Source organism: Tiliqua scincoides, chromosome 3, assembly GCF_035046505.1.
Source record: "Tiliqua scincoides isolate rTilSci1 chromosome 3, rTilSci1.hap2, whole genome shotgun sequence".
NCBI lineage: Eukaryota > Metazoa > Chordata > Lepidosauria > Squamata > Scincidae > Tiliqua > Tiliqua scincoides.
In genome coordinates, this window is record NC_089823.1 from 51139986 (window position 1) to 51153252 (window position 13267).

Consider the following 13267-nt stretch of genomic DNA (forward strand, 5'->3'; position numbering starts at 1 on the left):
ATCACAGCCTGAAGTCCCCACACTTACTGGTCAACCAGTTGCCACTGTGAACTAGCCAGCAAAACCGATCTGCTGCTAGTGTGCAAAGCTTTAGCAGCAGGTTGATATGTAGAAATCCAGCTGCTGAAGCTTACCCTTGCTGATAAACACCACTGGAGTAAGAGCTGGTGGAAAAAGTTGGCAGTCTAATCCCAAGGGAACTCAGGCTACAATCCTGTTCACACTTCCTTGGGAGTAAGCCCCATTTAATATAATGGGATGCATAATATAGTAGGCACGCATAGGCTTAGGCTCTCAGGCTACAATTCTATCCACACTTTCCTGCGAGTAAGCCCCATTGGCTATAATGGGACTTACTTCTGAGTATACATGCATGGGATAAATAAATAAAAGATTAACAAGTTGTGAGTTCCTGCACCTTTTTTTTTTTTGTTTACAAAAAAGCACTGAGTATTCTAATCACCTGTTCTTAGTAATAGGTGATCCTGGTTTTCTAGAATTCCTAGTTCTCAGATGAATATAAGGACTATGCTGAGACTCAGTCCAAGGGGCAGTGGCAGCCAAGGCAACCCTCCCCCAGTGCTGCCATCCTTGCATGGAGGGGCATTCCTTTACCTCCTCAGTTTCAGTGCAGGCAAGGCAATTGCAGTGATGTTCAATTTCCCACTCTTTTTCCTGTAGTCTTTGCAAGTGTGCTCAGCTCTCATTTAAACCAGGTTGGGCTATGAGAAAGGATATGAAGAGGACAGGATGGCTGAGCTCTTATCTTCAACTGTAATGCCTGCAACTTTCCCAAACCATGGACTGAGCAGAGCATGCTAGGAGTGCCCACAGCATGATCTACCTAGCCTATGCACCTTAAGAAAAAACTGGATATGAAGCAGCAAGTGGCAGAGCTTGAGGTCAGGGGAATTGAGGGGTTGCCCTCCCTCTGCCTCCTTCTTATCCTTCTAGGCATGGAAGAAGTGGGGGAAGGTGACCCTGGTTTGATTGCTTGTGCCTGTCAAAAAACAGGACCATCATGCTGCTTTTTCCTGTGGTACCAGGTATTGAGACTGCTCATGACAGTGCCACTGGATGAAGAAGTGGGTTACTGCTGTCCCAATTCTCGTCTCACTTATTCTCAGTGAGGTGGTTGAATGGGTCATAGGCTGGAGGGGAATATAGGGCAGACATTTGGTGAAGGGCAGTTCACCACCCCCTCCAGCCACTACATGTCATTTCAGTTAGCATCACGGCTGAGTTGTCCCTGCCTATGTCTTTAAATGTATGTGACTATCGTTAATATTGCAAGCACCCTTGACCCTCTTTTTATACTGGTTTGTTTATACCCTCCTCCCCCCATAAACATACACTGCTTATGGTACAGCAAATCTCAAGCTTCTGAGTAAAGCAGGTGGGTGAGAACAATGAGCAAAAGGACGGGTGGAGGAATGGAGTGGAAGCTACAGCAGCCACAGCCTTACTCAGTAACTTCTGATTGTATCAGAGATGTGCACATATAACTGCCTTGCTGAAAGCTGGCTAGCCATATGCACAGAGCTTGTGAGGAAATGAGAATTGCATAGCTTCCTTCAATCTGAAGATGCAGTTTTTAAGGAACGTGCAATATGAAAATTTGCTCAAAGCCTGACTAGCTTTTCCTAAGGACAGGAAATGACACACTAATACTAAAAAGGATACAAGCGTTTCCTGATCCCTTACCTTTCATGCAAGTCTTTAACAAGACAATCCAAAATCCAAATCTGTTCTTCCATTCAGACCTGTGCATACAAACTGTATGATATATCTTGTGCCTCCCATTGTGGATAAAGAATAAAACTAACCCAGATTGAAATCAAACATATTAAGCAATGAAACATTGCAGGTCTAACATCAGCATTGCCCATTTGAGACTCTGCTGAGTTGACTGTGGCAAACAACCAGTTAATCACATCAAATGTTGCTTAAAGAAACCTTTTATGTTATGCAGAGAACTATGGTGGGATGAACCATTTTGTGATCACCATGAAAGTTACTTCAAACCTGGAACTTACCATCTGTCATCCCTTCCCTACGGTGAGGCAATGGAGGCTGGTCCACTCTACCTCCCTTGTGTTTTTTGGTAGGCCTAGGCCTTTGACTTTGATTCTGGGCAGCGCTTGTGTTGCTGTCAGTAGAAAATGGGCTGGTTGGTCGAGGCTTCTGAGAGGAAGAATATGGTTTGCCTAAAAAAAGTTGAAATTAAGAAGTTACTTCAGTCATGATTCAATTGATCTTTTGTGCCTTCTCTAATATTATTCAGTTTTATTTAAAGCAAATAACAAACAATAGAAGATGTCAATCAGCCTTCTCAAGGTAAGGGAGTATTTGTTTCCTTACCCCCGGGGCTGCATTCCTGCTGCACTGGCGCTGAAAAGTTGGATAGGATTGGGCCCATCTTCTGTAAGATGGCACCTTGTTTATTCTGGGGTCCAAACCATTTAAGAACAGTAATGGATCTTCACATTTCATTATTCTGAGTGCGCGTAAATTAATACTTATATGGAAATATTTTATTCAAATATTTTATTTTTCATAAAATATTATGGAAGGTAGCTATTAATTAATAAAACAGAACACTTTTGACAGATAATGATCCACTGCCTTGTCTGCTAATCATGTATGCCAGCATTTTTTAAAAATATGCATTGATTATACTAAACTAAATTTGCTGTTTTTGTTAAATTGAAATGATTCTCTCTCTCTCTCTCTCTCTGGGTTTTATAGTATTTTTCTTTTCGTTATTATATACACTGATCTCTGTAACACATACATTATTACACTGTTTTGTGTGTCTATTCTACACATTTATGTTGTCTACTACGGGTACATAATTTTTAACACGTATTTATTAGAGTCTTATTTCAAATCCACGGGAAGACATATTTGTGTAACCAGAATCCATGAATTTATTGGCAGCTAACATATGGTTAAAGTATTCTTAAGATTCCTGTATGCTATTATAAATTAGTCAATCTATTTTCTTAAAATTATCCTGTCCCCTTCCGTTCTGGAAGTTTAGATTTATTATTATTTCTTTCCATTTTTCTCATCAAAATATCTCTGTTAACTCTTATTAACTCAATGTTTCATGTGATCAAAACACATTCTAAATCCAGACTAGGTATAGATTCTTTAATTTGTGATCTATATTAAAGAGATAAACAAGAGGAAATTTAAAAAAATTCATGTCACTACAAGATAATTTGTACATGTTGGAAATGTTGTGAAGGTGTGATTTAGGCAAGATTCTGAAGGCACCACACATAGCCAATAGAAACATATATACAAGTTTCTCTAAAGTTGCAAAGTTTTATTTTTCACATAGGGAACAGTTAGAGGTCAAAATTCATCTCTTCCCACATGGGGAAGAATCACCATATAGCATCTATAAAGACCTCTTTTTCCATGCTCCCCTAAGTGCTAAATGCAGGGGGAGAGCAACTGTCTGTTCACCCTTATAACATCTTTTCTGGTGGTTGTTTGTCAGTGTTTCCATTGCAACTTTTTTTTTTAAATTGTAAGTGTTCTGAGATGATACAATTAAAAAAAATTGCTACCTACAGTCAGTTCTCTATATGTGAATTCACTATTTGTGAATTCGCTTAGCCATGAGGGGCAGAATTGCCACCTACCACTCATCTGCAACTCTGTTCTTGTTACCTGCAAATACTGTGCTGGTGCACTGGGGGGGGGGCGCTTTCTAGTCGATTATACTACTGACAGAAAGTTGTCTGGATTCGGTCAATTTTCCTCATCAAATGGGCACTGGTATTGGCCTGTGGAGAACTGACAGACACATTTGTGTCTGCTTCCACACTTGCCCCACAACCCTGGTGATGATGAGAGCCGATGATGAGAGATCTCTGGAAGGCTACCTGAGGGCTGATCTGCAGCTGGGGCAAACCCAGAGGAGTCAAGAGACAGGTGGAGAAGAAAGATGGGTGAAGCAACCCCCTCCCCACTGTTGAACTCTGAGGCACGTTGTTGGGCCAGCAACCTTCAGTGAGTCAAGGGATAGCAGAGAAGACGCATCAGATGTTGGAGATGTTGATGAGCCCTTGCTATCACCCAGCCCCATAGACTTCATGATTCAGGTTCATAAAGTGTGTGGTGAAGAGTGTCCCCTGGAACCTAACTCTATTTTTCCCATAGGGTCAATGATTTAGTATCTACTACTTCGGTATCCACCAGGTTTTCCAGGAACCTAATCCTAGCGGATAATGAGAACTGATTGGAAGCTGCCTTGTGAACTGTTTTTGTTGAAAAGTGCTATATAAATATATGGAACAACACAACAATAATAGTTTAAAAAAACCTGCACTGTTCTTTCTGCTGGCATACAAGACACTAGTGATTATTTGTGGGAGAAGCCTGTATATCAGGGCCCAAAGATGAATGGAGAGCTGCATAACTCTACTAGGGATATATAGAGGATCTATCATTGAAGGAAATGACTGATCACACTGTAATGCACCTGGAACAAAATGGGCCTGGAATGATGAGCCTTTATTGAATACTAAAAAGGCTACCCTTATGAAGCAATACATTTAAACTGACAGGATTCAAACTTTACAGCCACCATATGATGGAAGTGTGTTAAACGACTCCCCATGACCACTGTTAAGTGATAATCATGAGCAGTAACTAATAATATAGATAGATCTGTTTCACCATGCTATTGCAGTAGTGCAGTTGAAAGTTATTGACCTATGTGATAAGCCACTGCATACAGGTAGCTCATCACATAACACCACTCACCAGGTGAAGCAACTTACAGGGGCTGACATGTGACAGCTGTAATGTATAAACCAGCCCAAGAGTAGCCTTGAACTACTGTCCCAATTTTGCCTAATTTCCTCAATAATCATCTGCTGTCCATGAGCTATTTTAATGTCTATTTTAAAGCTATTTTTAAATGTCATGAATCTGAGCACATGCATATTTTGCTTTAATACCATGGTGTACTTACTCATATTATTTTGGGGGGGGGGGAATGACCATAGAAAAATAAGGTTTCTACCTCTGACATCACTTGGAAGACCAAAATTGATATTTGCTTTATTTTAGCAAAGCATTGCATTTAACTTGAAGCTATCACTGATACAATTTTAATTATAATTCTGCAGTCAAATATAATAAATGATTGGGTTAAGTGCCTTAAAAAGCAACCATTTTATAAGGCTGTTAAACCGTTGCGTTGTTAGAGTGATAAACTTTCACCAGTTCACCCCATGCTTACAGAGTCTTCCCAGAAAATACATTTGGCAAGAGAGAAGCAGTAATGGAGAGAAAAGCTGTGTGTGCAGTTCTTAACAAGAAATATCATTGATTGTGAGAAGGTTTTGGTAATAATAAATCATTAAAAATTGCACAGCAAAATTAGTTGTCTCCTTGAGGCAATATTAAAATGTAGTACGTGGTAGTAAATCTATAGTGAAGTCAGAACTGAGTGACATACCAAAGTAAAGACAGTGATAGAAAAATCTGTATTGCTTTGTTTTTTCCTTTGACAATGTGTCCCTTTTTGATTAAAATGGGCAAAAATACTCCATTGATTTTATTACATGCATGTTAAACATACTCTTTTTGAGATTTTATTTTGCTTTGAAGGATAGGGGAAGGGAAAAAAGGGGAAAAACCTCAGCATCATGCAAAAAGCATTGGCTTTGAGTCTACAAACCTGTTCTTGATAGGCTGGTTCCTTCCAGCCTAAACCCAGCTTTATCTGCTGCTGCAACCAGAGCTTGTGCAAAACTGCCGCTGGTAAAGATGGAGTCATCTGAGGAACTACCTACACTAGATCTATGACTAGAAAAGTTACGGTCCTCATCAGACGCAGAACCCCATCCATTTACAAGTGAACCTAAAAACAAATGTAGGGGGCTAGTGAGTTGTACACATTAAATAGCTTAACTGTTTATCTAAAGTTCAAAGGAGTATTCAAATCCTCCTTTTCCCTCCACCTCCCAACTCAGCTTGAAGAATTTGGTATTTAAAAAATCAAACATATTCAACTGAAAATTGTGTTATGTTCTATCCTATCCCTTGATTGGAATCTCAATCAAAAGAGGAGTTCAGAAATTGGCCCTATTTTATATAGAGGCATGAATTCAGCATTTCCAGGCATAATATACAAAAAGTATGAATTTCCTGTCTTTTATTAAACATTTACCTAGTGTTCTGTCTTTTGATTTTTAAGAAGGATATTCTACTAGTACATTTCACTGTTTATTAAAACCAGACTTGTATCACAAGTAAGTTTGTTTTGAAGTAATTTTGGAAGAAGACAATGAAATGTAACTCTGACACACCGACACATCGGGTTGGCAGATTGACAGTATATTATACCAAATAAGGCACTGAAGGTTTGTATAAAAGTATACATTCAGATACATAACCTTAACACTTATTTAAAATATATGCCAGCCAGTGGCAAAACGATACATGCACTTGTACGGTATGTTGCAGCCTTTTGTCATGACACACAAGAGCACAGATCTAGAGCACTGCATGTGCCACTATGCACATAGTGAGTTCCTGCATATGTGAACTCTGGAAGAGGAGGAAATTTGAGATTCATTAGGTTGCCCATCAGTAGTGCTATAGGACTGAAATATGCTGCAGCAGATGAAATTTTGTTTCCATGCCACATCACCTGATCACCAGAATATGTAAAGTCTAAACTGCAGTGATTTTAAACCTCATATTGTTTTCTAGGCCATATTGCTTACAAATGTTATTTTGGGCACACTAAAAATGGAAACATAAAAACCCAAAAAGGACTTCCAGAAAGGCCCACTTCATGTGAAGAGAAAGGAAGTAGTTTGTGTGTCAATAAGTTTGCCAAGACAAATAATATACTCTGATGCACAGGAGTCATCAGGACAGTGGCAGGCTGTAATAATGTAAGTTCGTATACTTAAAAATGTAAGAACAGAAACTGAAAACATCTACAGATATCTGACAGGCAGAAAGTGAGTTAAGCGCAATAGAGAGTGACAATTTGATTCTGTTTGCCAAAGGCACGTATAAAACTGTTACTTTCCAAATGGATTCTACCTGACACAGGCAGATGTGGGTAAGCCAAGATATCAGTACAAGCATATTGGAAAAGAAACTCTTTTGAAAGGCCAATTTTAAATCTAAAAACAAGTATATAAAGGCTTTTGTACAGAACGCATAGAAGAAGCAGAGCTACTGGGACTAGTAAATAAAAATGATAAACACATTACCTTAGATGGATACAATATCTCAGGACAGCTAATTAAAACAAACCTTGTTTAATGAACTTGAGCACCAAGTGACCATGTGGATTGGTTTAAAAAAACTGAGTCTTATGAATGTTAAAATAGTTCAACAATCACACTTAAACTGAGATATATAGGTGGGAAAAATGGGATCTATGATGACCAGCCTCAAAAGAGGCCAACGTACATGGGCGAGATCTGAACCTACAGCTTGAACTTTGCTGCTTTTGTCACAGCAGTTTCCCCTACTAAGGAGAAAACCGTGCAGTTAAAACACACACACACACACCCAAAAGCAAAGTACTGACCACTTTCTTCCCACACATCCTTGAAGCATCCTTGAATTACAGTCTATGACATTTAGGGCCCAATCCTAAAGTCAAGGTGGGCCAATGCAAGGTGGGCCCAACATTGTTGCAAATGTGCCATAAAGCAACTGCAGAGAGGTCAGCGCAAGGGACTTGCGTTGGTCTTCCCATGACGGATCCAGCCATGGCAGGGTAAGTTTGTGTCAGCCTTTTGGGGTGGAGGAGGGCAGGCGGCGGTTGTTCCTGGGGGGCAGGCAGGCAGGGAATGGAAGGCGGGGCCAGGATCTGGCAGTTATCCCAGATCCTGACCCCCATTCCCAGGCAGTCCAGGGCAGTCCCAGGCTTCTAGGATTTGTGGCATGGATCCAAGTAACCCCATTGGGACTATAGTGGCTCTTCCCGGGGTAAGGGAAAATGTTTCGCCTTGCCTGTGGCTGAGTCTCTGGCTGCCTGAAACTTGCATTGGATACAGTGCAGGCACACTGGCCTGCCTGTTTCACCACAAGTTAGGATTGCGCCCTAAATTGCATATTAATAACACAAATTCTTAATGAGAACGTTGATAATTGACCTTTTAATGCATATTCCTGTCTGTGTGATTAGATACTACAATTTTTTCTAAAATATGCAGTTTATACAAATGAACTATGCAACTACATTTGCGGCTCTAAACTAAGAAGCAACTGTATGTTCCTAACCTTAGCACAAGACATTTGTTCCTTCCTAAATTTACCAGCTGAACAATATTGTTGTTATACTTTTTGAAGGATGCTACTATAATGTAATAGTATAAACAACTTGATGTTTATAGATACAGTTAATTCCATAGTCAAAACTACAATACTTCACTGTAAAGTGTCAGTGCTATGCAGGACAGCCAATTAGTAGGGCCAAAACTAGATTTTCCTGATCTTTTTTCTAGTGACTTCTCGATACCTAGGGGTGTGTGTGTATAAAAATCACCACTTATTGTTGTAAATAATTACATTTATTAATTTATAATTAACTGCAGTAGGAGCAAGCATGCCATAATTGTGAAAATTCACCATGAGCTATCAAATTCAAGAACGAGCCATTTCAATGTAAGTCTCTTATGTTTCATCTTCAACTAAATCAGACAAATTGAGTGGGCAGCAGCAGCCACTAAATCCTGTCTTCCTGAACCCAATCCTTCGGTGTGGATCCATGTGGGCCTGTGCCATCTATTTAGCTAGTACAGTCTGAATAGACTCCTAATGCTACAAAGATTTATCCCTGGGTAAGGAAACTATTGTTCCCAAGAGGAGACTTTCACAATTGCAGTGAAAACCATTTTGGCGCTGCTGTATCGGTAGGGGGGACTAATAGGATTGGGCTGTTATTTCACATAAGATCTAGAGATAAGGGAGAACTCCTAATTTTGTTTTAAAACTGAGTTTAGGCAACTCTGGATATAATTTTGTTACAGAAATTGTTCCAACAGTAGAACAAGTAATGACATTTTTTCCCCTCTAATCAGCTGTGCCTTTTTTTTCAAATGCAATGAAATCAGCTGTAAGCAGGTGCTTTTTCCATACAATGTAGCTCACTCTATTTTCCAAGAGCTTGTTTGAATTTCCATGCTTTCTGCCAGCTGTAATTTTTTCTCCTGCTGAAAGCAGCAGTAAGCACTTTATCTAGGACAAAATCAGCTATTTGAAAAGCTTAATTCAGTTTTTCTTTTCCATAAAATATTCAAGGTGCTGAAGCAATCAGAAAGTTATAAAGAAAAGAGGAAATGTGGGAGGACTCAAATGTTTGATACTGCATTTAGTATTACCAGATGTTTTACAGGTAGTAAAAAGGATAACTATTATCTTTATTCATATTTAGTATCTCCTTCCAGCTAACAAACTCACAAAAACAGATGCATACACCTCTCTCTCTTTTGAGCACCAGTTGTTTTAACTGTATCTTCTGAATGTTCAACCTGAAAAGCAGTATTATTCATATGTACACTAAATTAATACTTACAATCAGAATTGGTAGTATTAATACCAGCCAGTCAAATTCAGCCTCAGTTATACTTAGCCTGCCATGTATAACAAATTCTAAAAATCAGTATAATTCATAATTAAATTTTTAAACTTCATTTTCTCTTAAATTTAAAAGCCAGGAAGCTAACAAGCTTGACATTCATTTAACTGATTATCCCTTTTTCCTCTAAGTGTCTACTCTTAATAGGCCTGAAAAGATATATGTGATTTGCATTTTTGTCTGAATTTTGCTATTTATTAAATTCAGTAAACATTATTTATGAAAGGATGATGTATTATAATAGAACCAGAATTGAAACCAGAATAATTCCTTTATACAATTAGGTCCCTGATGTATAATACAGTAAGACAAGACAAGTATAAGACAAATCTACTATAGTTTGAAATGCTTCTTATTGTAATCAACAGGAAGATTTGTAGGGTCTCTATGCACACAAATTCAACTCTGCTAGCACTTCTGAACAATTTCTGTGTTGGCAGTGACCATCAGTTTTCTGCTGCCAATGGGTTACTTTAGAAAAGACTACAGGTATAACCTAATTATCCATGGATTTTTCACCCCCAGTTTTATCTCAATGCAATGAGAAGGGCCCTTTAAATTAAAGGAAAATAAGTCATGTAACAATAGCCTCGTTAATGCAAGAGAGGGCCACTGGCTAACAATCCATCAATCATTCTCTGTCCCGGCACATAGAATAGCTTTACTCCAAGTCTAGGGACCCCTCCTTTCTCCCTAAGCACATGAAAGAATGATAATCACTTTGCATTTTTTCCCTGTGCTCTGGATGAAGGGAGGGGTCGCTGGCTCAAAGTAAAGCCTTTCTAAACACCTGGAGAGAGACTGATTGATGAACTGTCTGCTTAATGACTCTGTCTTACATCACAAAGGTCAGCATGGCTGTTTTTAAATTGCCTAGCAAAGGCACATTGTTTTTTTAAATGGATTTGCTTTTAATGCAATTTTTGCCATCCACTGAGTTCTGGGAACGGAACCATCACGAATACTGAGGCTCAACCTGTATCTTCAACTTACTTTTAATATGATCTTGAGTAACTTCAGAGAGCCAAATTTGAGTAAACAAAATGGAAACCATATTACCTTGGAGATAAGTATTAATGCTGAAACCAAGAAGAATATCTGTTCATTTGGGAACCTTACCAGACTAGTTGTCATTAAATTGCTGTTAAATGTTATTTAAACATTGTTTGTGAATTTTATGAAGTATTTTAATGATTTGGCTCTGGAAGATAACCAACTACCTTTTAAAAAAACACTGTACCGACATTAGTCACATAACACAATGGTATCAGAATCAATGACAAGGATTTGCACTCTTTGCTTTACATCCCTGAGAAGTTATTGCTATGTCAGTGCCCAAGTAACAGTGCCACTATCATGCCCCCTACAAAGGATGGTGTGTCCCCCATATCCACAGAGGTTCCATTCCGAGCCCCTCTGTGGATATAGGGGGACTCTACATAAAAGACTGTACAGGTTCGCCCCCATGTCCATTACCTTCATTTTTCTTCACTTTCTTTTATTTTCTTGCTTAATACAGAAAGAGTTTCTTCCTTAACACAGGAATGCAACATGCAGGCAGGCAGCCTGCATGCTAGAGGGACACAACCAGAATGTTAACAGGAAACAGGAACTGTCTTCTAGCATGCAGGCTCCGTGCCTTCATGTTTCATTTCTGTGTAATGCAAGAAATTTTTCCTATATTAAGCAAAAAAATAAAAATAAAGAAAAACTAAGGTAATGGGCATGGGGGGACTTCAGAGAACCACAGAGAAATGAAACTGCAGATAGCCTATCCTTGGATATGGGGGACAGCTGTATATTAGAATTGGACCTTGATGTTATAATTCAGCAGTGTGTGCCCACACAACATAGGGAAAAGCAGCCTGATATTTTAATTTTTTTTTTTACCAAGCATGCATTTTATGGTACAGGCAGTTTGGCAAATTTCATTTAGTAGAAAAAAGGTGCTCATAGTTGAACTAAGTGTTCTGAAAAGAGGAATCTGCTAGATTTCGTATCTCATAAAAATGGTAATGCAACAATTAGCAGGGTCATATTATAAAGCACAGATTTTACTCTAGCTTAATGGATCTAGGGATGTGCATTCATCAGCAAGGATGGATTTAGCATAAAACGACATGTAAATGAATTGATGACTGATCATAAATTAATTTTAGTGCTGAAGATGTAATGGAGGCACAGCAAGATGCCACTTTATCATAGTATTTTACTGCTCAGCAACATTGAACAACTACTTAATGTTCTATGTGCATGCTAACAGCTTGAATAAATTTGAGAAAATTTTGTGCCTTTCAGCAATGTGTAGGAGGAAAAAAGATTGTAGGAAAAGATTGAAATTTCAAACAGAAATAAATTTGGCTAAGTGGCATAAATTCATTTTTCATTAATGTTTATACATGCGCCTTGATGATGTTTGCATCTATTATGTGTCAGATATGTGTGTGTATGTGTGTACAGAGAGAGAGAGAGAGAGCGCACTTACATTTGTTTATTAAAGCTGCTCTGGCAAGGAAAATGTAAGCATATAAACATAAAAATTCCATCTCATATTTAAATATTTAACTTTAATTGGAATCTTGTTACTGATATATGATCAGTTTAGGTCAAAGTTTAATTATCCAACATTAACAATGTGTGTCATTTTGCATTCTTACATTCTTCTTTTAGCCCATTCCTCCACAGTCTATTACTTCACATATATGCAATTATGCTCTGCAACCATATCTGCTTCCTGTAGTAATGACAGCAGGAATTTTACTTTCTTTGATCCAAAGATGGCTTCCCATAGTACCTCTCGCGAAGAATCCATTCTAATTATGCTTTTAAATGCCTGTTCTTTATCAGTCACAAAAAGTTGGTTTCATAAAGTTTTTGTGACCTTAAATAGGACCCTAACGTTTCCAATTACATTAAACAGATCAAGCATTAAAGGTTCCAATTCCATAACTTGCAAGAGCTTTTCTGTATGCTATACCTTATTTGCCCCATTTGCATATCTCTGATGCCATCAAGAATACCTGCCAGAAGCAGAAGGCAATGTGCAGGGCCACACTGTGTGAGTGAATGAATTGTGTTGACTGAGAAGGATGGATACAAGCACAGCTCACCACAGTCTGTATATGGAATTGTAGGGGCAGGACAGACCTGGGTCCTTTTGCCTGCGAGTTTCCTGGAACAGGCTGCCCAGTGAAAGGATCATAATGGGAAGAGGAAGTGATGTTTAAGAATGTATGTTATCAGAACACTCATGCCACTTGTCCCTAACTCTTTGCTGGTCTCAGCTTATGCATTTCTAAATGCAGCTTATGCATTTTTTCAAGTGGGTGCTCCTCTTTTATTTAGCAGAGGGAGAGTAACTGGCCCTCCTCACCCCAGCAGTGTCTTTTCTAGTGGCTATCTGCTGGTGTTGTGCATCTTTTTAGATTGTGAGCCCTTTTGGGACAGGGAGCCATCAGTTATTTGATTTTTCTCTGTAAATCACTTTGTAAACTTTTGTTGAAAAGTGGTATATAAATACTGTTAATAATAATAATAATAATAATAATAATAACAACAACAACAACAACAACAACAACAACAACAACAACAATAACAATAATAACAATAATAATGGAGAAATACAGGTCGTGC

At 38.6% G+C, this 13267-nt stretch overlaps 1 protein-coding gene across 3 annotated transcripts in view; it reads right to left on the minus strand.

Moving 5' to 3' along the window:
• ROBO2 (roundabout guidance receptor 2) overlaps positions 1–13267 on the minus strand; it is a 606994-nt gene that overhangs the window by 15543 nt on the left and 578184 nt on the right. For 2 of the 3 annotated variants that reach the window (XM_066622390.1, XM_066622391.1), the window contains 2 exons: positions 5705–5887; positions 2037–2207 (listed from right to left, as the gene is read on the minus strand). In XM_066622390.1, coding sequence (XP_066478487.1) covers positions 2037–2207; positions 5705–5887 — 354 coding nt within the window. The remainder of the gene's footprint in view (positions 1–2036; positions 2208–5704; positions 5888–13267) is intronic. The other variant, XM_066622392.1, reaches the window with a different exon arrangement.